At 32.9% G+C, this 25898-nt stretch overlaps 1 protein-coding gene across 1 annotated transcript in view; it reads left to right on the top strand.

Annotated features, from left to right (window-relative positions):
* CD2AP (CD2 associated protein) overlaps positions 1-25898 on the top strand; it is a 110797-nt gene that overhangs the window by 78100 nt on the left and 6799 nt on the right. Inside the window, exons 12-17 of the mRNA XM_074333049.2 lie at positions 11766-11931; positions 12294-12436; positions 19204-19316; positions 20013-20114; positions 21679-21860; positions 25494-25557. Of these exons, the coding sequence (XP_074189150.2) occupies positions 11766-11931; positions 12294-12436; positions 19204-19316; positions 20013-20114; positions 21679-21860; positions 25494-25557 (770 nt within the window). The remainder of the gene's footprint in view (positions 1-11765; positions 11932-12293; positions 12437-19203; positions 19317-20012; positions 20115-21678; positions 21861-25493; positions 25558-25898) is intronic.

Genomic DNA, 25898 nt, shown 5'->3' with positions numbered 1-25898 from the left:
CAGATGTTGTGTTTTTTACAAATTGAAGGCAAAGACCCTTCACCAGCAAAAAGATTACAACTTGCTTTATTGTGGTGGTTTGGAAATGAACCTATAGTATCTCCGAGGTATGCCTGTGTAACAAAATCTAGCATCCAAGGGTGTTAAATATTCACAGTGTCTATTATCTGATCAAAAATTACCAGGCATGAAAAGAAACAGGAAAATAGTAACCCATAACTCAAAAAAATGAGTCAATTTAAACAGACCCAAAATGACAAGAGATAATGGAAATAGCAGCAAGGACATTACACAGCTATTATAAACATATCCCATATATTCAAGAAAGTAGAAGAAATTTGAACATGATGGTGAGAGAAATTGGGGTGTGTGTGTGTATCTATACACACAACCCCCCCACACACAAATTGAACTTTTGCAGATGAGGAATGCAATATCTGAAATGAAAAAATACTGGATGGAATTACCAGCAGATTGGAGATTGCAGAAGAAAATATTGGTGAACTAGAAGATAAAGCAATAGAGACTACCTAAAATGTATAGAACAATGACTAGAAAAAAAATGAATGGAGCATCAGTGACCTAAGAGATAATATCAGTTGGTTTTACTTACGTGTAATTGGAATCCTTGAAGCAATGGACAGAGAGTGGGGACAGGAAAAAATTATTTGGAGAAATGATGGTTGAAAAATTTTCAAATTTGGTGAAAACTGTAAGCCCACAGATCCAAGTAGCTCAGTGAACTCTAAGCAGAAGAAACAAAGGAAACCACCTTAAGGCACATCATAATAAATTTGTTAAAAAGCAGTGATAAAGAGAAAAGCATAGAGTCTAAAGAAAATAATTACCAACTTGAGTTGTTTACCTAGAAGAAATAAATACCTTTCAGAAATGGAGGCAAGAAACTTTCAGACAAAATGTGAGAGAACTCATTGCCAGCAGACCTGTATGTATTAATACTAGGAAATATTAAAAGTTCTTTTCGGCAGAAGGAAAATGATGCTATTATATAGATATTCAGATGTACACAAAGTAATGAGGAATGCCAGAAATGGTAAATACGTGAGTAAACATAAAAGACATTTTTAAAATTTTAAATCTTAACACCAAAACTTAAATGAAAAGATTTAAAAACTTATTTTAAAGTGTTGGTTTCAAAGTTTAAGTGTGCAAATATAAGAATTTTTTTTATAACTGAAGACAAGTATATAACAAGGGAAACAATTCTTAATATTTTCAAAATGTTCTCGTTAATGTGACATGGCTTTAATAGATCTGGTGCAAGGAATAGAGAAAATGTCAGCGCTTTGCTTAGTAACCTTTGGACACATGCATGGTAGAGATCCAGTTTCACTCTGAATATTAAATACTGGTACAAATTAAATTATTTCTTTTTAAATAAAAGTAAGCATAAATCAAAGTTCCACCCTTGTTCCACAGAAACAGAGGGAGCTTTTTCTAACAAACTAGGGCCAAGCTAAGGAGCTTAAGGCTTCTGACAGGAAATACAGTACATTCCACCAGTATGTGTGTTCAGGACTTTAATTCTATTATTGATCGATTGATTTAATTTATTGGAATGACAGTGGTTAGTAAAATTACATAGGTTTCAAGTGTACCTTTCTATAATACATCACCACATATTTGACCCCCCTTTCCCTCTTCTACCACGCCCTTTCCCCCCCCTTACCTAACTCTGGTAACCACTAAACAGTTGTCTGTGTCTTGAGTTTTTTTTGTCTTGTTCCTCTGTTGCTTTCAGTTTTGTATCCCACATATGTCTCTTACTTGCACAGAAGATATCCTTTGAAAAGCTTTGCTGTATTGGGGAGGGAACAGAAGGAGCTACAGGAAAACATGAAACTTACCATCCTACCCTTGACTTTTTTATTAGGTTGGTACAAAAGTAATTGGGATTTAAAAGGTTAAAAAGTGCAAAAACCGCAGTTACTTTTGCACCAACCTAATAGTGACTCCCTATCATTTCATGGGATGGTTTTTCAAATGGAGTTTAAATCGTCCCTGTGTACTCCCTGCCCTAAGCCACCATGTAGATTTTCTCAAACCTACTTAGTACTGTCCTGCTCCCTATTTTCTCAGAGGTACCATGAATGCCTGCCATGCTGTGCCTCAGGAGAGTAATAATATCAACACTTTGGAGTACAAGTTTTTCTCCTGCTTTTCGGGAAGGCTTTCTTGGACATACCTTTCAGTAGTCCACTTCATTCTTGGTCTGAAATATGTGTGACAGGAAGGGATGGACTGATGATTATTTTAGAGTGCCAGGTAGGGTGGTATATAAATGTGTGGGATAGGATGTAACAAAAGCTCTATTAGGCTTAGAAAGTCCCTTTAACATGTCCTTCCCCATGGCCCCATTCACATCCATGGGAAGAACATACAGGCTGCTGCAGCCTAGCCTGGTTCCGTATTTCTATTGGAGACGGTGAATCTGTGCTCACATTTGCTTGAGGAGCATTTCTTTCAGTTTGTGTTTGAGAACATAACCAGGTAATAAAACCCTCCAAGCAGGTACTAAGCACCAATATGTTAATAATGGCAATCTGGTTTCCTAATTAGCAACAGGAAGGAAGAGTTGTGCTGGTGGATATTCTTTCTTGAGCGTTGTTGTGTTTTGTTTTTTTAATCTTTGCAACTGGCACAGATTTTAGCTTGACATTGAAGGGCAGCAAATTACAGTTGCTGTAAGTCACATGCTAGGAATTCACTACTGTTACAGGAGGCGACAGATTGACGTTGTAGTTGGCTCATTTCTGGGACTTTCAACCCCAGTAAATGTTACCACATCTTCTTGAAAAAGGATTGGGCTCTACTGACTCTTTAAGACTTAAGACTTTGCCTCGTACAGAAAGTCATGTGGCTGCTGCTGGTTCCCGTGCAAAGGGCTAGTAGCATCATTAATTCATTCACTCACTCACTGAACTAAAAATTAATAAGGACTCTCAGAGTTGGATCTTTTGTTGTGTTATTGATCCTTTTAATCATAAAATGCTCATGGCTTCAGCCCTCATCTGTGTGCTGTAGATTCCCAGTCAGTGTTGGTTGAATTTATTCACGTTCATTGTCTTTTTTGTACTCCAGTTGGCATTTTATACTTCCTACCAAATACATATATAGGGGACCTAAAGATGGAACATATTTTATTTGAAAATATTTTTTTCTCCTCATTCTTGATAGATATTTTTGCCTAATGTTGAATTCTAAGTTGGCAGAATAGGTAGGTCTTGGAACATAACTCAACTGCCTAAAATGGAAATCTTGAGGTATCTACTTTACATCTTTGCTCAGGAGCATTCTCTTCTTTATGTGAGCCAATAAAGGAATGCTAATTTACAGAGTAAAAACTTTACGAAAATTGAAATGTAATAAAAAGGTGTGGGATTTCCAATTAATACTCTGGCCATGGATTCGTAAATCAGTATTCTTCATATGGCAGAGTGATTTAGAGGTCAATGTTCAAAATACACGTATGGTTTGAAATTATTATGTACTCTCAAACTTTGGTGTAATACAGTTCACTTTAGTGTGGAATTAAAATAAAAATTCATGTGTTTAAGACTCATTTAAGGGCATTTATTATTGGAGATACTAAACTCAAATGCCCTTTTCATCTGTGACACAATCTGTATGTAGTATATGGACTCTGAGTTGAGAGCTGTGGCAGGACTCTATTGTGTTTTATATTTAGTGCGCTTACCAGAAAGGAAATGATAACGTATCTCTACTGTACTGCACAGAACATTTTGTTATCTGTAATATATCACTTCAGCCTGAACCTAAAAATAATCTTGACCTCTTAAGAAGTAGCAAACAATACTGTTTGTTTATACCCACACCTGAAATGACTTAACCAAATGTTAAACATGCAATAACATAAAATCAATCAGTATGTATGTATGACACAACTGGCTTCTGCTAGTTACTAGGAAGATTAAAAAATTTGTTTCATTTTTTAAAGTGATATTTTGACAGTTGGTAGTTGAATAGTTAATATGCACAATAATGAAGTTATAATTATGCAGAGATTTAGAAAATGAGCAGAATGTGTTGACTGGAAAAATGAAGGTGATTCCACAGAATACGAAAAGAATGAGAGAAAGCATAGCATTTTCAGGAAGTGGCTCGAGGCACCTTGGAAGAGTTTTGAGAAACTAAGCTAGAAGGGTAGCTTGGTACAGATGTTCTCAATTCTAGTGGCATTAGAATTACCTGGGTGTCTAACATAATATGCTGATGCCTAGGATCCTCTTTAGGATTTTTTGTAGGCTCGGACTCAGGTATTAGTACCGTGTTTCCCTGAAAATAAGACCTAGCCAGACCATCAGCTCTAATGCGTGTTTTGGAGCAAAAATCAGTATAAGACCCGGTCTTATTTTAATATAAGACTGGGTATAATGTAATGTAATGTAATAGTATAGTATAATATAATATAAATACCTGGTCTTATATGACATAATATAAGACCAAGTCATATTAATTTTTGCTACAAAAGATGCATTAGAGCTGATGGTCTGGCTAGGTCTTATTTTGGGGGAAACACGATATTTATAAAGCTCTCCACATGGTTCTAATCTGAAGACAAAATTGAGAACCATTTGTGTAGTTTAGGAAAGACCTTTTGATGGTATGGGATGGAGGGTGCATTTACTGTTTGTTTATATATTGTCCTGCTCCAAAAATTATTTACAGTAGTGATAAGGGTTTCAGAATTTATAGTATGGAAATAAAGTGTATGCGTTTCATATAAATGTGTGTATGTCATATACAACACATCAACTTGTATGAGTGCTTCCTATTGCAAAAACAAAATCCAACCTACAGTATTTTCTTCTCAAAAGGAGACTCTTGATTACATTAGCCTTAGCCTAGCCTTCCAGGTTTTGGGTGATCTGGGCCATGTTGACTTTTCTAATATATCTTATACTTCATTTTCCTTGTTCACTGTATAGTACGGTCTTCTACTATGTGATCTTCATAGAATACCCATTTTTGTTCTTCTCACAGTTACATGGTATATAGTACCCTTTCCGTGGACTCCTGTCTTTTTCTTGCCCTCAGAATTTTTTCATGGCTAATTCCTTATTATTTTTCAGGGTCCAGTTAAAATGTCCAGCTTAATGTTACCTTCTTGACACTAGTCTTCTTTTTTCACTGTCTAAAAGTAGGTAACGTCACATTCTTGTATGTCACATATAAGTTTAGATATTTCTTTTATATTGTCTCTTTTTCCCCACACATCACTAAACTTCATGAGGATAAAACTGTGGAGGGGTGGTGGTGTCTGAGTCTTATTTGACATTGGTTCTGTAGTTTCTTGAACAGTAGGTGTATAGGGCATAGGGGACACTCAGTACAATATTTATGTAATTTAAACACTGACATGACGTGTTCAGATATGTTTTTCTGAAACTTTGTCCTCATGCTCTTCAGACAGAGGTAGTGGTTGTACAAATAAAAGGGAAGTTGGGATGTTTCAAGAGTAAAGAACAGAATATTCAAACTGACTTAAACAATAGGGACTATGTTACTGGAAGTCCAGAAGTAGGAGTTATATGCCAGCCACCCCCCACCTCTATAATTTCATTATGGACCTGGATTATCTCTCTCTCTCTCCATTCTGCCATCTTTAGTGTCTACTTTGTCTTCAGATTGGTTCCCTTTGTGGTCACAAGAATGCTGACAGTGGCAGTCAGGGCAGCATGATTTCTTGTCCGCTTGATGGGAAAGAGAGGAAAACCTCTCCACAACCTTGGAATGTAAGTCCTTTTCAGTTTTTTGGACCAACTTTGGACACATGTTCACCTACAGACCAATTAGTCTCTTGTGCTCTTCCTGGCTTGGTGTAATCATAGGAAGGTAGGATGGATTTGAGAGTATTAACTACATTATCTGTGAAAGATGCTGAGATACATTTAGGGTCTGACATAAAAAAGGTGGTTTAGTTTTCACACTAGGACATCTTGTTGACTAATTGGATCCCAACGTTTGTGAGGATGGGGAAATGAGATAAGTATGAAATAGAGACAGTTTCTGGGGAAAAATATGCATAAGTTAAGCTTTTGACATGGAATTTGATAAGAATGTAGGAAATATAGGATGAACCTTTGCTAAGAGTTTGTATTAAGCATTTATTTGGAAAGTGCTATTTGGAAAGTTAGCTGTTAGACTTACGGATATGAGTCAGGTTGTCGAAGAAGATTGCTGAGTGAGAATGGGAAGAGAACTTTGTACAGAGTCTTAGAATGTGTACACATAAAAAGTTATTAGCTGGACTGGAACTCTTGAAGACTGATAGGGAGTAGTCATAAAGGCAGGCAGAGAACGATCAGAAGGTGGGATCATAGAAGCCAAGGCAGTAGGTAAAAGTTGAGCAAAAGAGTCTTTTGGCAGTGACAAATGAGGACCGAGTCTCCTGCTGGTGTAACTATATTAATAGCTGGCAAAGTAGACAATAATAAAGCAGGAAGCATTATTTAAGAGAGACATTTAATTAAAGCCATGCGATTTATAACCAAGTTGCCATTGTAGTATAGAAAGGATGAAATAAATAATGTTGATTGATATCCATATAAGAAATACATAAATCTTAACCTCTACCTCACGTTGTGTACACGTTTGCATCCAGAAATAGATTGTTAAGTGCTTGCCTTATGACCAAAGTTGCTCTGTAGAGTAGTGAGAAATGACATTCTTTTCAATGAATGATACTAAATGAAAACTTGAACCCTACCTTCTAAAATGCATAAAAGTCAGTTCCATGTGGATTGAGGCTCTACATTTTCTAAAAGATAATATCAGCAAGTATTTCTGTGTCCGTGGAGTAGGAACTGTAACAAGACACATAAGGTACCTACCGTAAGGCAAAAAAGATTGATTAGACTACATTAAGATTAGGAATATCCGTTACAGAGACACTACTAGGAGGATAAAAAGTTATACCACAGAGTAGGAAATGATATTTGCAACACAGATAAGTGGCAAATTATCGCTCATTTAGAATATATAAAGAATTCCACAAATTAAGAAAAAAACAGCCCAAAAATATAGTTAAGAATATTGGCACTTTAATCAAAGTATGGAAGTTATTCAATTTCATTGCTCAGCAAGGAAATATAATTTTAAACCAAAGTAAGATTCTCACCAAAATGGGTAAAATTAAAAAAAAATTAATACTAAATGGTAAGGGTACAGATCAGCAGAACTGCCATACACTGTTCGTAAGAATGTATGCTGTTGTATCTAATATGGAGAACTGAAGTTCAGTATATCCGTATATTGTTATTCAGCACGCTTGCTCCTAATTATATACCCAGCAGAAATGTGTGCTTCATATGTACACCAAAAGATTCAGGTAAGGAAGTTTTTCATAGCGTTATTTATCTTTGTCCCCAATTGGAAACAATGCAAATGTCCATTAGCAGTTGAATGCATAAATAAATTTAAGTATATTCATACCAGAATACTATATAGCAGCAAGTGAATGAATTAGTGTCACACAGCGACATGAATCATTGATTTCATTGATGTAAAGTTAAAATACGCAAAAGTAGTCTATGGTGTTAGAAGACACCTTTGGCTAGGAGCAGTGGGGTAGTAATTGGGAAGAGACATGAGGGGAACTTCAGTGTGGCAAATGATCAGTTCTTGGTCTGAGTGGTGGTCTGTCAGGTGTGTTCGTGAGATGATAACTTCTTAAGCTTTGTACTTATGCTTCTGAAAATATGTTATACTCCAGGTTACTTCAGTGAGATAAATATGGGTAGATTTCTTTTGTCTTAAAATTTACGGAGAATTGATTCAGTTAAGAATATGCTTGGTATTTTTTGGATAGTAGTGCGTTTTTCTGTACTAAATCTCTAAGTGACCTCTGATAACGAATGGAATATTTTATTTTTGAGTCAGAATTTATGCACTTGTAATCATTTCATTATTATATTTTTTATTCTTAGTCATGCAGCAGGGAACTAACCCTCATCTGAATTAATAAATAGATTAACTATGTACAGTGTTAGTAATATATTGCTATATTCTGTAGTGCATAAGATAGGACATATTTCAGTTAGTTTGCTATATATTTTTTAGCTGCCACATAATTTTAGTATAAATTTTTTTTTATACACTTAGGATAATTCTTGCTTCTTTCTCTAGCTTAAATTATCATAATATCTGTATCACATATCTCTTCCTTTGGGCATTCAGATAGCTAACAATAAGACTTTTTCCCTTAAATCTAAATTTTCTCATTTTTGGTGAATTTCTAGCTAAACTAAAATTCGACGTGAGGTTGGATATCCACATGAAAAACAATGATGTTGAACCTCTGTCTCATACTATATACACAAAATTTGACTGAAAATTGATTATTTACCTAAATATAAGAGGAATAAAACTAAAAGTCTTAGAAGAAAACATAGAGGGAAATCTTTATGACCTTGGGTTTGGCAGTGGATTCTTAAATAATGACACCAAAAGCACAGACAACAAAAGAAAAAATATTTAAATTGGACTGCATTAAAATTAAAAACTTTTGTGCATCAGAGGACATTATCAAGAAAGGGAAAAGACAAAACTACAGAATGGGAGAAAATAATTGCAAATCCATTATCCTGTATCTGGAATATATAAAGGGTCCCAAATCTGGAATATATAAAGAGCTATTACAACTCACCAGCAGGGACAACCCAATCAAAATGGGCAAAGGACTGAAATAGACATTTTTCTAAAGGAGATATACAAATGGCTAATAAGCACATGACATGATGTTCAACATCATTTGTCATTAAGGAAATGGAAATCAAACCACAGTGAGCTACCACTTCACATTCACTAGGATGGCTAAAATAAAAGTGGAAAATAAGTGTTGGAAAGGATGTGGAGAAACTGGACCTCTCATATATTGCTGATGGGAATATAAAATGTTTCAGCTGCTGGGAAAAACATTTTGGTAGTTCCTCAAAAAGTTAAATATAGAATTGCCATGTGATTCAGCCATTCCTCCTAGATTTCTACCCCCCAAAAGTTGAAAATAGGTATTCAAACGAACAGTTGTACAGAAATATTCGTAGCAGTATTGTTCGCAATAGCCAAAGGTGGAAACAACCCAGATGTCCTTCAACAGGTGAATGAATGGTTCATGGATATTATTCCGTGACAAAGAAGGAATAAAATAGTGGTACATGCTACATTGAAGATGAACCTCAAAAACATGGTGCTACATGACATCAGCCTGACAAAAAAGATCAAATACTGTATATGTATATGAAATACCCAGATTTTCCATGTATATGAAATATCCAGAATAGGTAAATCTGTAGAGATTGAAAGCAGGTTAGTGGTTGCCAGAGACTGAGTAGAGAGGGAATGGGGAGTAACTGATTTATAATAAGAGTGTTCTTTGGGGGTGGGGAATGAAGGGTTTTAGAGCTAGGTAGAAGTGGTGGTTGCAAAATATTGTGAATATACTAAATAGCACTGACTTGTTCACTTCAAAATGGTTAATTTTATGTTATGTAAGTTTTACCTCAATAAAAGTAAATAAAATCTAGTATTTAAATACATTGCCACCCTATACTAGTTATTTAATAAATCAACATACTATAATTGATCATGGTTATGCCAGGAATGATGAATCTTTTTTTTTGTTGTTACTTTGGATTTCCACGAATATGTGTTCTTTTATTTTAGAATAAGCTACGAAATTGATTTCAAGCTGTTACATATCTGTTAAAAGGAGTATATTCAGTTAATGAATTTCTATTTAAGTTATCCTTTAACATTTTCCTGATATTTTATATAAAACATCTTTTTAATATTTTGCAGAAATTTAAGTTTAGATGACCAGGGTTTTAATAGACTACAGTATATTTCAGATGATCCAAGGAAGCTATACATAAATGATAAAACTGAAACAATGGTATTTTGTATTTTCATTGTTAGATGAAATCTGATTTTGAATGAGTTGTTTACCCATGGCTTACAGTGTTTGTTCAAGATTCATAATCACCAGGTTTCTGCTTGGTGTGAAATCTCATGAAATTATTTGTGATCTTGTGATAGACATTGTTTTCAAAGACCAAGTAAATTTTGAAAATTACTCAGTATTGCTCTGAGGAGTTTCTTATTTTTACATCTATGCCTTACAACACATTTGCTTACTGCTGTATCACAAATATCTAATGTGTGTGCACATGTGTCAGTTTTAATACTTGGTCTTAGTACCTCAAAGATCAGGAACCAAGGAACCAAGTATGTCATCATGTATATGCGTAGTACCATGCCTATTGGTGATAAAATTGTTTTTATTAATATGGTATAAAATTGTTTTCAATGTTGTTTTTTTCCAGCATTTTTTTTTTTTGCATTTGAAAAATGAAGCAGGGTGAGGGGATGGAGTGTTGTGGGAGAAGAGAGGAGAAATGTTATTTTAGATAGTAGTCAGGGAAGGAAGGTTTCTGTGATGGGTGATGTCTCAGTAGTAATCTCAGTGAAATGAAGGATCATGCCCAGCCAAGCAGATGGTTAGGTAAGAGAGCTCCAGCCCAGCTCTACAGCCATGCAAAGGTGTGAGGTCACAGTGTTCATGGGAAGTTTGAAATACAAAGAAGTTAGTAAGGAAGACAGTGGTAAGGTGATGCTGTAAGAGAGAGCCAGGCACAAAGTGACATGGGGATTTAAGGCCAAAGAATAACTTTGGACTGTCTCTGAATGTCATAGGAAATAATCTGAGTGCTTGAAGGGGACGTGTCATGATAAGAAATATACCTTAAAAGGCTCATTCTAGCCATTGCAAGGTGAACAGATTTGTAGTATGCGTCAGATTATGCAGGGCGTTACAGACCATGGTAAGACATATGGAATTTAATATAAACGTGATTAGAAGCCACTGGAGTCATACAGGCAAGGCATGAAATAATCTTTGTGATTTAAAAGGATCACTTCAGTTGCTGTATGGATTATAATTTCTTGAAAAATAGACCAATTAGGAGACCATCTTAGTGGCCCAAGTAAGAGAATTTAATGGTTTGAACAAGATAGTTGATAGAAGATGTATAAAAAGTGGTTGGCTTGGGATATTGTGAAAGTTGAGATAAAGGAATTTGATGGCAGACTGATGTGGAAGTCTCCCAGGCATGCAGATTATTTTTTTTTCTAGCATATTTTCTTATCTATTTCATAGAATTATTAAATGAAATCTTGTTAGTAAAATTCCTAATACAATGGTGAGAATTATAAATATAAGCCTATAATTTTCTCATCTTTAATCAACCCAGCCTCAGTTTCTCTTAACAATTGAATTTTTTCCTTTGTCATCGTGACATTTTGTAAATAATTATGTTAAAAGACGCTAAAATTTCTGCTCAATTTCACTCCATCTACTTCATTTTCAGAATGTGGTCTGGATTTAAGTCTAGATAATATTGTTCTTTGCTTAGAGTAAAATCATAAGTGGTTATAATTAAGTAGAATGCCACCCCTAAAAACAAAGATTGTTGGGGAGACATAGATTCACGCATTCTCTTTTTATCAGAATCTTATTAGTGATCCACCTTCCCACCAAAGTAAACTTCTTAAGATATTTAGGCTTATTGAATTATAACTTTAAAACAGGTAAAACTGTGCACACATTCACAAATAATGTCTCTCTTCTGTTGCACACTTTTCCAGCCTGACGTTAGCTTTAAGTAATAGAAAAACCTAAATAGTACTGATTGTTAATAACTTATTAAATATTTTTAAATAATCAGATGAAAAATCAGGGCTGGAACAGAAACCTTCTAAACCAGCTGCTCCACAAGTCCCACCCAAGAAGCCTACTCCACCCACCAAAGCTAATAATTTATTGAGATCTCCTGGAACAATGTTTCCAAAGCGACCTGAAAAGCCAGTTCCACCACCACCTCCCGTGGCCAGGTTAGTTTTACCTAGTTTTAAATTAGTGTATTAATTTACCTGCCTTTGACGTAAATGGCTCTATCAAAGTAATTTTTAAAGTATTTGTTTTCCTTTTTTTTTCTATAGACTTTAATAATTCTCTGTTATATGTTAATCTTATATTCACACTAGGTGGATATACTCATATTAAGTTGCTTTTACATTTCTGATTTTATTGTGATTAGTCTTAGAGGTTAACGTTAATGAAAATTTTATAGAACGGAAAGAAAAATCCGCATTAATGTAGTAACAACTTTAGTGTCATTAAAGAACAATGTTAAAATAATGGTCATGTTTCACATACAAGTGATTTTTGCCTATGTTTGATTTTCTCATTTCAGGATTAATGGGGAAGTCTCTCCCATTTCATCAAAATTTGAAACTGAGCCAGTATCAAAACCAAAGCTAGATTCTGAACAGCTACCACTTAGACCAAAATCAGTAGACCTAGATTCATTTACAGTTAGGAGCTCTAAAGAAACAGGTAAGTTAACATGTAGAAAGGTGGAACGTTAAAAAAAGTTGCCAATATAGTTTTCAGAAACTATTTAAGAAATTTGTATATGCAGTTTGTTTGTGGGTAGATACAATGGAAATTAAAATTTGTTTAAAATTTGTGTAACAGCCAAAATGGAAAAATAAAACTGAAAGAAGATAAACGGGCAAAATATGATTCACATAAGTTTGTTACTAGTTAGAGGACTGAGAGGGATATTAAGAGATCATCTATTTATTATTCTGTCCCTTCATAATGAAATGACCTAAGTCAGGCAGATACGAATACATTTTAGTTTTAAAAGTTTAAAAATAAAGAGGTGATTTTTCAATACCAGCATTAGATTATATTTAAGAAGACTGTTTTTTTGCTCCACTTAATCTCAATATATTTTTGTTTCCAATTCAGGAAAAGAGACTTTTTTAGGCTTTTCATGACACACACACACACACAAACACACACACCCATCCCTACCTCAGCAGGCTTTACTTTCTTAGCTAAATGTTGTTCCTTAAGTTTTAGCACAGATTTTTCATCCCATTAATCGTCTTCATTTGTCACCCGGTCTTTTGTACCTCTTAATTATAAAATAGAAAACTTGAAACAGAAATCTTGATAAGTCTCACTGTTAAAAGCGGTACACTCGTTACTTTGTGGTTATTGTATAGTACTCTGAATTTGTTTTTAGTTTTTGTACTTTTTCTAAGCACTTTCTCATACATGATCTTATTTTATCTTTATAGTAACTGTAAGAGGCAGGTGCTCTTTTTCCCTATTTGCATTTGAACAAATTAAGCTATAGACACATCAGTGTCCAAGATCACATAAATCAGAAGAAAACTCTTTAAATCTTTTTAATATAAAGCGTTCTATGATATGATATTCTTTAAAAAGTTTAATGTCTTTAAACATGTATTTTTAGCTTCGTTGTTAGCATTTCATACATACAAACTTCAAGGTCAGTACACTTAGATTTTTTCCCACTATATTGGAAAATGTACTACTTATTACATTTCGAAAAATTTTAGGTGATTTTATTTTTCTTCCCTCATTTCAATTTGCCAGTACAAAAGCTGTAAACATGGCTTCCCTCAGTTTTTTAATTTGAATGTTTCTTAGATCTTTTCATCGTGTATTTGGATCCTGCCTACTCTGGATGAAGCTGTGTTCATTAATAATTTCTGGAAATTGAGATGTTGATTGTATTTTAGAGGCATTCACGCAAATATATTCAGTACGTTCTAGCTGATGAAAATTGTTATTATTTACTGTTAGTTAAATAAAAACAAAAAAATCCACTATATTTTTTAAAAATACCCTTTAATTTCTATTGAGGTTAGTATTAAAAATATAATTCTATCAGTTCTTACTGTTTTCTATTTGATTTAAAATATAGCTAGAAATGTTTTCAAAAGTAATAGTTGGAGAAAAAATGTGCAGCTTTAACTCTGGAAATCAAAAGTTCATTGGTATTATCTTTAATTTCCACAATTTTCTGCAGTGTTCATCAGAAGTCTCAAATTTTGATAAGTCTCTTTGGGAGCTGAAGGAGTACTATTTAGAGCCTGTGTTTTCTTCTATTACTTTGTATCATTCTTGAATATTTGCTTTATTCAGTTGTCTCAAGGTCATGGAAATTACAAAAAAAATTAAGTAAATTAAAACAAATTTTCACTTTTCCCAAAACTTTTTCTATATACAATCACCAATAAGTTTTGTTTCCTTTGCTACATTTCAATTAGAAATTACATGTAACAGTGGCAAACCATTGGTGGTTGAAAAGTTCTATTTTTTTTCTTTGTTTTTGGTCCCAATTCTTATATCCATAGTTATTATTTTCTCTTCATTAAAAAACAAAGAGGCTTTGTGGAACAGGGTTTGAAATTTTGTAATTTGTTTTTTTCATCAAATAAATAAGGGAATAATGCTGAGACATATATATGGTCAAAAAACCAGCAGGTAACTTGCAAGCTGCTGTTCTTTATACCTTCTGCTATCAGGCTGTCTTTGGTGGTAGTGCATTTATATACTGTAAAGTTCAGAAAATAACAAGTTTTGGAAATTTAGTTCATATTAAGTAGCAAATAATTATTGAGCAAGTGTTTTATCCACAGTACTGTTTTAGTCAACAAGTAGTGTGCTAACAAAAGGCATAGCTGCTGATAGAAAATAGCTTATGTCTCAAACCTCAACTCAGAGGCTATTCCTTATTTCCTTTTTTTTATTAGAATATCATATATTCTTAGTTCTTGTATCATAAAAGTGTTTCACCTCTTCTTTGAGATGTTGACAGAAACTGTTATGCATCAATACAGCCTCAAGTTTTACATCAGGTTGAGGCATAATTTATATTTTTGGTTCAGTTTGAGGTTTTACATGTTTAAGCAGCATGTGAAACTAGCCCTTTAACATAAGTTTCAGAAAGTTTAAAATGAAAATCTCAGAGTTTCATTATTACATAAAATAATAATTTGAGGTGAAATATTACAGTAGTAACACTGAGCTTGGTCTTAAAAAATGTGGGTTGTAACTTATTAGCTGATTGATCATTGGCATGCTTCTTCTCTTAAACTGTTTTCTTGCTTAACAGTTGAATGACCCAGTGAATCTGTGATACAAATTAAATATCTATTAGCATACTTGACATGGAAGTTATTATAAAATGTTATTTCCCTTCTGCTCCCCCTTCTCCATTGTCAATCCATCTCATTCGATTTCTGTTCCTATCTATAAAGGATGTAAATTCCTGATTCTACTCTCAGATATGATTTTCCTGTATTGAAAGCCTCATATAAACATATATATGTGTAAATATATATATATATATACACACATATATATATATACACACACACACACACAGACTTAACTTTTGTACGTACAAGGAAAACATTCCTAGAACAATCAGTTTGGTTTTCTTTTTCCATTTGAAAAGTTCCTCCATGTATATCCTCATATATGATATAAGATAGTACTACAAATTACAGAACTCTTAGAACCATGTTTTAATTTTTTTCCAAACACTTCATCAAAAATTGGTTAGAATAATCTCATTGGAACTACTGGTTAATGATAAAATTTACATAGTCTAAACTTAAATAAAAAAGTTAATTTTTCAGGAAGTAAAATTGGTTTACAATTAGTTTTAAAATACAAGATAGAAAATTTAGTGTGAACATAGCTATTACATTGAGAAAGCACAGATGATGAAGGATTTTATCCTTTTTGATTGTTTTTCTGTGGTAAATTCTTGGGTTAAAAGGAAATTTTAGAGATACATTATTTGATCCAAAAGCCTTTATTGTTAATTAAATAGGGAAACATTCTTTTTCTTCAGTTCTATTTGATAGATTATCTATTTTCATTTGAAGTACTTTACCAATATTTATTCATTTATTTCTTCCAGAAAGAATTTATGGTGGGATTTTTCTAATAAGATTGCCTACCTGTTGAATGGTAGACATGATTCAAAGAGAGCCTGTATCTAAACTAGGTTACAAAAACAAAATGCTATACCCCAAAATGTAGAATTTGCTGGGAAGTAAGAGCAGAGATTAAAATTTTATTTTCTAGTAATTATTTCCTTGATAATGTAATTCTAGATAGTATATAAGACATTACTGAATTTTCATTTATATATATATATATGTGATTTTAAGTGTTGTACTGGGTTGCATTTTTATAGTGAAATATTTAGAAAGAATATTTGGTATATTCGTATTTTTCTTTTATTAAATCATAGAATTAAAATTGTCTCTTTCATTGTAATTACTGTCATACGCTGAAGACTAAAACTTGACTAAAAGGTTGGTTTAATTTTAGTTATAACTATATTAATGAGTTAATACATTGATTTATTACTCTAATTTTGGTACTAAAACATCTTTTTGGAAGCTGTCTTGCTGTTCAGTGAGTAATAAAAGAGGCTTCGTTCTAGTTTAATGTATATTGAAATTAATACTCATAGTTTTTTCTTTTGAAAGACAAGAATAAATCTAAAATTTAATACACATCTTATGCAAATTTAGATAATTTGCAATAGGTATATGCTAAACATTGAAATGGTTCTATTCATTCTACAACTGTTCCTTTTTCTTGCTTTGTAAAATAATTTTTTTGGTTTAGTCTTTTTTCTAGACATTTCCTATCCTTGACTTTTCTTTCCAGATTTTGTTTCCTAGCCTGTTTGCCATGTTTCCCTTCTTACGTGTCAGGAAATTATCCTACCTTTCTCCATTTTGGTAAGATGACAATTTATAAAAGAAATCAAAATAGTATATTCAGTATAAATAGGTGGTGCACATTGATTTTTCTTTGTAATTTTACTAAAAGTTTATGTGTTTGTCTGTGTATTCTAACCCTTTGGTTTTCCATTTTAAAATAAAATGAAATTTATGTTGGAAATATTTTCCTGATTAGTTAGTTGAAGATACTCTTTTGAGAAAAGTTTTTTGTTTGATAACCATAAAAGTCAGTTTATTTTCTCCCAAAATTTGATATTTCATTTTGATTTTTAAAAATTCCTTGTCTTCTTAGGCAGTTTTTAGAAATGTAAAATGGCTGACAATGTGGCAATGTGATTGCAAGAGTTAAATGGTTGTCATGCCTTTTATGCCATGTGTACAGTATAAATCCATTGTTATCACTCTTAGGTAAATTTAAAAGTATTCAAATATATCATGAGTTAAAAATGTGCACTCTTTTATTTTACTAATGTAATGGCTTAAATGGAGGACCTGAGAGAGTTTTAGAATAGTAAAATTATTTGTCTTGTTGTAGCCCAAAATTGGACACATGAAAGGCCTTTTTACATGAGCATGATATATAATTTTGTAAATCTACCTTTTATTTACCCTTTGAATTTTATTTATCTTCATCCCTTCTGTGTTTTTCTGTTTATTTCTTTTTCTTTCTGCAAGTTGCTTAAATATGCATTTGAAAATAATCTCCACAGGCCAAAATGATTAGATTGTACTTTTCAAGCTTTTCGTATTTTTGGTTTTTTTGTAGGTTGTCAATGCACATTTATCAGTGTGAAAAGCAATTTTTAACCCTCCAACCTTCAATACATTTTTAACATCTTTTTACATATTGATTGTTTTCTTTATGAAATTTACAAATAAAACGAGATATTTAATTTCCTTGATAATGCCATTATAGAGTATCATGTAAGACATTGAATTTTCATTTATATATGTATGAGATTTTAAGTGTTGTACTGAGTTGCATTTTTATAGTGAAATATTTAGAAAGAATATTTGGTGTATTTTTCTTTCATTAAACCCGTAGTATAATGCATTTTCCATTAAAACCACTGTTTCTTACGGTTTGTTATATTTTATAATTAGTTATAGACAATTATTGAATGACTAAAGACAGTAATTAAACTGAGCACATTAGATTGCCTGTTGTGATGTATTTATTAACTCAGTGGTCAGATCTAAGGTAGAACACACAAAGTAATCTCAGAATGTGAAGATGGAGAATGAAGAGGTCAAGAAATATTAACGTTGTTACAAAATGCATATTGTCAAACAGTGATACCTCTTCCTCTGCCTTTGCTCTTTGTGTCCTCCATCCCTTGACAAAAATGATCTCAATGAATTACTTTGAATATGAAAATTGATAATAAGCTTTGAGGGCAGTAATGATAAGAATCTTTAGATTCTTTCAAGAAATAAATCAGTGAGGTGGGACATCTAAATATTTGACAGAAAACATTACAAACATCCAGGCAATGGTAATGTGAAGAATGAGTGCATACCTGGAAGACAAGGCCAAAGATAGCTGCTGCCATATTGAGTATCTTGACTGTGATTTATATGCCTAGTTTGGAATCTGGGCTGAAGGAAGATAATATTGACAGTGGAAGTGTCTAGAGTTACACTTAGGGTTCTTATATCATTTATAGCTATCTGGGCTTCAAAATTAAAGAACAGCTCCTTTTGCAAGGTTTTCTGGATCATCTAGGAAAAGGGAAGGTATTACATACTATTATTTCAGAGATACGAATTGCCCAGGTTTGTCTTTAAACCCATTATTGGATTAAAGGTCTGCCCTTGATGATGGGGTAACAAGTAGATAATCTACATAGCATTTTCCCTTGATATGCAATTTGTCTTAGATTTATAACTATCTTTGATTCCTAAATAAGATAATGTTTAAACAGAAGTGCAGTGAACTATAAATAGTTTGAGTCTCAGCACAATACAGTATGTACGTACATACATACATATATAAAGACACATTAAATTATACTTTCACCTTACATTGAGAAATGCAGTGGGAAAGCAGCAGGGTCCCAGATATAGATGATTCCTTAAAATTTGAGTATTAGTTTAAATACTCAAGTTTAAAACACATTTTATATGTTAATTTCCTGATATGTTGTAATTATGAGTTGAAGAAGTAAATTGTTTTTTATAAGCAAGAGCTTAAGGTGACAGCTTTTTTATACTACAGCTAATGGTACAGATTTATATCTTTCAAGAAGAACTTTTTGCTGAGGTCTAAGTCTATTAAACATGAACTGTATAATATTAATGAAGTCTTATGCTATAAAATCTATCAGGTAAAGAGGAAGTTTGTTTTTAAGGGTGAGTGTTGTTTTCCAAATGCATATGAAAAGCACAGGTCAACTTGTGAGTCCTAGTGGTACTCTTATTAATTTATAGTTTATTAAAAATCCAGAAACATTCTTACCTTTTAAAATGTAAAGTTACTTCTTAGTAGATATGTTTAATTTTATTCTCCAGATCTTGTAAATTTTGATGACATAGCTTCCTCAGAAAACTTGCTACATCTCACTGCAAATCGACCGAAGATGCCTGGAAGACGGTTGCCTGGCCGCTTCAATGGTGGACATTCTGTGAGTTATTGTTGTAAAGTAGGGAATTCAGCAAATCTGGCCTCATTCTGAAGTTAAGAGTAAGGGAGGATTTATAGCTCCACTAGTTTAAAAATCAGGACAATAGCTGTTACACTCAGGTGGCAAATGGTTGTATTATAGAATCATGCTCATTTCAGCAGAGGTTGGCATGGAAGGTTGCAGAATCAGAAATAAAGAGTTATCCTCAGACCATAACCACAGAGCACAGGGTCAAAAGGGGACAGGGTACTTGTGTAATGTACCCGTCCAACAACAATAATTAGAATTTAGTGGTACATACTCATGTTAGGAGGAATGAGAACATTTTTCACCCTGAAGTAGTGTTTTTTGTAGTAGTAGTTCTGGTATTTAAATATGTAACTTCTTTTTATGCTTTATGTACACTTGCCCATGATATTGGTAGTACATTAATGTTAATATATTTCGCTCTTAAGCACTATGGTGCTTGTAAATTAAGTAGAGAAAATTTTTATTGCTAAGAGGCAAGCTGGTTTTTCTCTCAAGATACACAAGTGTGTTATTTAGTGTGAGACTATGTAACATCTTGTTAGTAATAATGGAATATTGGAACAGTAGCTGCTGCTGAAAACAATGCTAAAAGTTATTATCCAAGTACTCACTAACTTTTCCTTCTTTGGTGTTTTCTGTTTGTTGATTTTTCAAAATAATATTTAGCCAACTCAAAGCCCAGAAAAAATCTTAAAGTCACCAAAAGAAGAAGATAGTGCCAACGTAAAGCCATATGAATTTAAAAAGGATTCCTGCTCCTCTCCAAAGGTGAGGTGTACGTTGTGTTCTAAGATTTGCACAGTAAGATTCTTTGTGAACATAAAAACTGTGGAATTTAAAGTGTCCTTTAAGAATTATTTCTTCTGCCAAGAAATAAAATAATTCCTCATAAAAAATTGAGTTTACAGTAAAGGTAAGTCACACTATTCTCTGTAGATCGCTTTTTAGAAGAGCGTACATTATTTTAAATGAATAATATAGATGTTACATAGTTCATATTTTTTAAGGCATAGATCAGTTTCATGTTCCCATTAAACCATACGCTCATTAGGTCAGAAGCCATCACTTGTTACTTCTTACCTACGTTGATGCTTGGCACCATAATAAGCACTGGAATGAATGGCAGAATACAGGGATTCTTCCGTCTCGTATATGTGTTAAGACTCTTCTAAACTCTTGTCATTTTTATTTAAGGTAGTATTATCGCTACTGGCACTCACAGTTAAGAATGTCATGTTCCTCCTCGAATTCATTCCGTGGCATTTGGCTGCTATTGAAGTTGATCAGATAGACTTAATCTGAGTCTCAGCTATTAGCAGTCTGTGGAAATTTACTTGTTATTTTAGTGAAATAGTAAAAGAGTATCAGACCATGTATTCATTTTAATGCCTCTTCCAAGCACTTTCTAAATTTTTCATAATTTCTTTTAAGTGAAGCTCTTTGGATATTCTAAATAATAACTACTCAATGTGGAGGATCAAAACAATACCTTAATGCTGATCCAGTATTCCCCCCTTATTGGTGGGGGATATGTTCCAAGACCCCCAGTGGATGCCTGAAACCGTGGATAGAATTGAACCCTATATGTGCTGTATTTTTTTCCTATACATACATACCTTTTAACGTAGGGAAAACACTTTATGGCTTCTCTTTGGCATATCCCAATTGCTGACATCATTTCTTTTGTGCTTTGGGCCGTTATTAAGTAAACTAAAGGTTACTTGAACACAAGCACTTTGATACCATGACAGTTGATCTGATAAAGATGGCTACTGAGTGACAAACAGGCAGGTAGAGTAAACATACAGTGTGGATACACTGAATACGGGGAGGATCCACATTCTGAGCAGGGTGGAGTGGGATGGCTTGGATTTCATCACACAACTCATAATGGCACACAATTTAAAATATGAATTGTTTATTTCTGGAATTTTTCGTTTCATATTTTGGACTGCTGTTTACCACCGGTATCTGAATCCTCAGAAAGTGAAACTGTAGATAAGGGGGGGGGGCTGTGTATTATTCTAGATGTTGCACTAGGCAAACCATTCAGAAGATAAATCTAATGGATTTTTCTTTTCTATCTTTCTTTCTTTTTGTAAAAATAAAACCCTTGACATTTCCTCACAAAAACCCTTAGTGATTGTAAGTTTATTTGGTCGTTTTTCCAGTTGTGAACATCACACTGCTTTTAGTATTTCCAAATTTACTATTTATTTTGAAATATTACTTGCTATGAAAATATCCTTGCTATGAAAATCTTTCGAAGTTAAATATAATAATAAATATGAATACAAATAGAATCAGAAATTTTTCTGTTTATCGTTTTCAGCCATCTGTGTACCCTTCAACACCTTCAAGTGCTTCTAAACCAAATACAGCTGCTTTTTTAACTCCATTAGAAACCAAAGCTAAAGTAGAAGCAGATGATGGGAAGAAAAATTCACTGGATGAACTTAGAGCTGAGATGATTGAGTTGCTGTGCCTTGTAGAAGCATTAAAAAAGGATCACGGGTAAGTAGCCCTTGTTTTCTTCTTTGACTACTACTTAACACATGTAAAGAATTATTCTAAATTGAACAAGTTTATTTTCAAAGAAATTTTCATTAATAGTGCTTCTCTCCACTTGGCAAAAAACTGGAATTAGAAAACTTGTGCTCGTAGCCCAATTTTAGGAAAGGTCCATGTGTACCTATAATTTAAGGCTAGAAATCTGGCCAATACCGGGGTTAATTAGTCTTAAAATATTAGGAAAACCATGCTGTATTTTGTATCTGTGGTGTATCTGTTTGTATATTTAGTTTATTTATCAGAGGAATTTGATTGCCATTTCTGCTAAGGTTGCGTTGGGTATTTATAAAACAAGTGGGCTGGGGTAGATGATCTCTAAGGCTTTTCTCTTAACTCTGAAAGTTTTTGATAATAGTATATAGTAAGACATACCCTAAGTGAAAGTTCTATATGTTTTAGAGCTAAAATAAATTTAAAAGAGATCACCCTGCCTTCCTCCCTTCTTTTAAATGAAGTAGTAAAGGTTCAGAGGGGTACCATTTACCTAAGATCACACAGCTCTTAAATCGCAGCTAGAACTCAAGCCATATCTTCTGTGGGGTCAGAGATCATTTCTATAACCATTGTTACTTGAATTTTAAAACTTGTTAATCTTTTAAACATAATTCTGCTAAAGCCCAGTAGGTAAACAGATCAAAGATCAGATAAACTGATGAACTGAGGGTGAAGGTTCCTTCTCCTGTAGCCTCTAAAAGGATTTCATGGAATAATGGAATCTGGAATACAAGTCACTACCAGAGACCATGTTACCTCTGAGCTTGTATGTACCATTTCTACCCCAATACGCAGTAGGCCTTGAATTCTTTATTAGAAATAATATCGAGATTAATAATATGGTTTACTTGTAGTTTGCAGAGTACTTTTATAGATGTCTGTTGTATAGAAATAAAAGAAATTATCTTGAACGGCTACTTAAAACTATATACCAGGGGTGCCAAAAAACTGTATACAAGTGGACACTGGTCAGCGTTGCTCAAGCAGTAGTTCGCTGTAATCAGAAGTATCTGGACACTGATGGTAACCACTTTGAGCACTTCTTGTAATTGCAGAAGTCAAACGTGACTTGTATTCATCTTTTGTTATCGGTATATATTGAGCATTGCAATTTTAGTACAGTTTTCCTTTCTTAAAATGTGTCTACATTTTTTTGGCACCCTCTGTATTAGCCTCTTTTATGCATATGTATATCATATACGGAGTGTGTTTGTAATTTGATACATGATGGCTTTTTGTTGAATGCTTCAATTTATCTCTTCTGAGAGTCCAGCAAATTTTTGTAAAGATTCTGTAATATGCACATTATAAACTGTAAGTTCATTCATCTAGTATATATTTACTAAGCACCACACGTGCTCAAGAAGTCTCCTGATTTGGTGATTTTGACATTTTACATTTTTGATACCACATGTGGTATTTTCAGTGAACTAATAATTATGTATACAAATTGCCTGTGGGTGCTTTTAAATTATCTGTAGGATGAATAAAATATGATTTATATATATTTAAAAATATAAGATATTTTAGAAGTCTTACTTCCTCTGGGAGAATGAAATGGATGACAGTTTTTTTAATCTGAAGAAGAGCATCACAGGAGAGCAATATATCATATATATCATATATATATCATATATGATTGTGTATATATAATATATATGATATATATATGTGCACGTGTGTATATTGATGCAGAGAAATACTATACAGTATACAGCAATAAAAATAAATGAATTGTAGTTACATGTGTGAACATGAATTTAAAAAATGTTGGGGGTGGGAAAAGCAAATCAGAGACATGTATATAGTATTTCATTTATATAAAGCTGAAAAGCGCACAAAACCAAACAGTATGTTGTTTCATGATATATTTGTGTATGTGATATAAATAGAAAGAAAAAAGGCACAATAAATACTATAAAAGTTTTCCTATGAATGAGGGGGGAGAAATGGGACTGAGGAGGGAGGGTCACTTTTGGTATCAGAGGTATTGGTAATAATATTTTATTTCCTAAGCTAACTTGGAGTTCTTAGGTTTTAGCTTATTAATATATCTTTGTAGCTTACAAGTACATAAATAGTCTTGATGCATTCAGTATTAAAATCTAAAATGGGTGGAATAAGTCATTAAAAAATCCAAAGAGATTGACAGAGAAATACATTAGTAATCTGTTTCTTCAGTAGAAAAGTTAATACAGAAGACGTACAGTTTGATCCTGTTCTTGTGAAAACAGAATGTTACATAGAAATTTTATATTTATAAATGTGTTTTTAAAAAGAGCAATAAATATGAGACTGGTACTAAATTATCAGATCAAAAAACAAGTAATTAGAATAATATAATACTGTTACATGTATTGATAAATAAAGCAGGATAGTCTAGAAGTAAATTCTAATTTAGATATAAACGAAATGTATAATAAGCTCAGAATAATAGAATAATTGGAAAGGAAGCATTGTTTAATTTAGTGATAACCTTATGGAAACAGGAAGTTGATTAGCTTAGAAGTACATTTTATATCACATTAAAATAGGCTCTAGATGAAAAGTTTGAGTTAAATATTATTTTAAAAATTATAATCAGTGGAAAATTTACTGCCACTGTAGAGAAATGGTTTTCTAATCATTAAAACCACAAAAGAAATTAGTTTTGAAACTATATAATTTCAGATTTCCTTTCTTTTTCATATTGTTCATGAGTTTTCACGAGTTTCTCAAGCTATTATTTTGACAATACTCCTGAAGAGCATTTTCCCAGTATATATTGAGAGGCCAGAAATGTCCACACCTTTTTATTTAGAAACTTGATATACCGATGTATTCATGATGTTAACAAAAGTTCCTATTCTTCGCATTTTTTTAGCTTCCCCTCAAAACCAAATAACCAAACCAAAAAACCTGGATATTTGAGTATGAAGCAACTATCTTCAGAATATGAAAATTTCAGTAGCATGGAAATGTTTTAAAATACTTTGTGAAACGATATAATAAAAATTATATACTTACATCTATGGAAGGAAAAATGAGTATATAAGGAGAAGGGAACACAGAAAAATGAAAATGTGGGTTATGAAAGAGGGATTGTTGGTTATAGTTTTTTGCTTATTGGTTTGTTTTGGAATTTTAATGTAACATTTAATTTTTAAAAAATAGAGAAATGTAAAGTCCAGGTTATCTTATTAAATAAACTATAATGTGCCTTACACTGTGACATGTTTTGACATTCATTTTACCAAATTGTTTAGGCTCTGGGAAAATGCGTGATAACTGAATATGGGAAATTGTTTCTAAAGGCCAGTTATTTCTTTATTTTATTATGAGCTGTTCTGTATTCACTTAAATTTTTTTTTTTTTTTTTTTTTAAATCTCAAGATAGGTTTGTCATGGTTTTGGTGAGTTTTTAACTGTCAGATTGAACCATTCCAACTAGAGATTTTGAAATTTTTGTCAATCAAAATAGCTCTTTTGTTTAAAAAGTTCTCCCAGTGTTCAGGGATGTCAGGCAACAGAGATCCTGTTAATATTAGTCAAATATGTTGTTTAATTGAAAGACTTAACAGTAATAAATGCTTTGTTTTTAAGGAGAGAACTGGAAAAACTACGAAAAGATTTGGAAGAAGAGAAGGCAATGAGAAATAATCTAGAGGTAATTCATTTCTCCCAGCATTGAGATTATGGTCAGCATAAACTAGAAATGTTTATTCCAACCCAACTGGGTGATTGATTCCACTACAAATTACGCTGTCCTACTTCAGTTGGACACTCCCTGCTGTTTGGCAGCCATTTAATTAATCTTTTGTTGACTCCCTGTCACTGTCACATTCCATTCATTCATTCAGTAAATATTTTTTGAGCACTAACTTGCATTGGCAGTGCATGAGGCACGGAACAAAACAAACATGGTTCTTGCCTCTTAAGAGTGTCTAGTTATAGATCTTTTACACTCAACACTGCTTTTTTCTTGAGCTATGGTTCTCTTTTTTCCCA

The sequence above is a fragment of the Rhinolophus sinicus genome, chromosome 2 (genome assembly GCF_057876585.1).
Source record: "Rhinolophus sinicus isolate RSI-liver-muscle chromosome 2, RSI-T2T, whole genome shotgun sequence".
NCBI lineage: Eukaryota > Metazoa > Chordata > Mammalia > Chiroptera > Rhinolophidae > Rhinolophus > Rhinolophus sinicus.
Note: the sequence above shows the minus strand (reverse complement) of the source record. Positions and strands in the feature narration are given on the sequence as shown.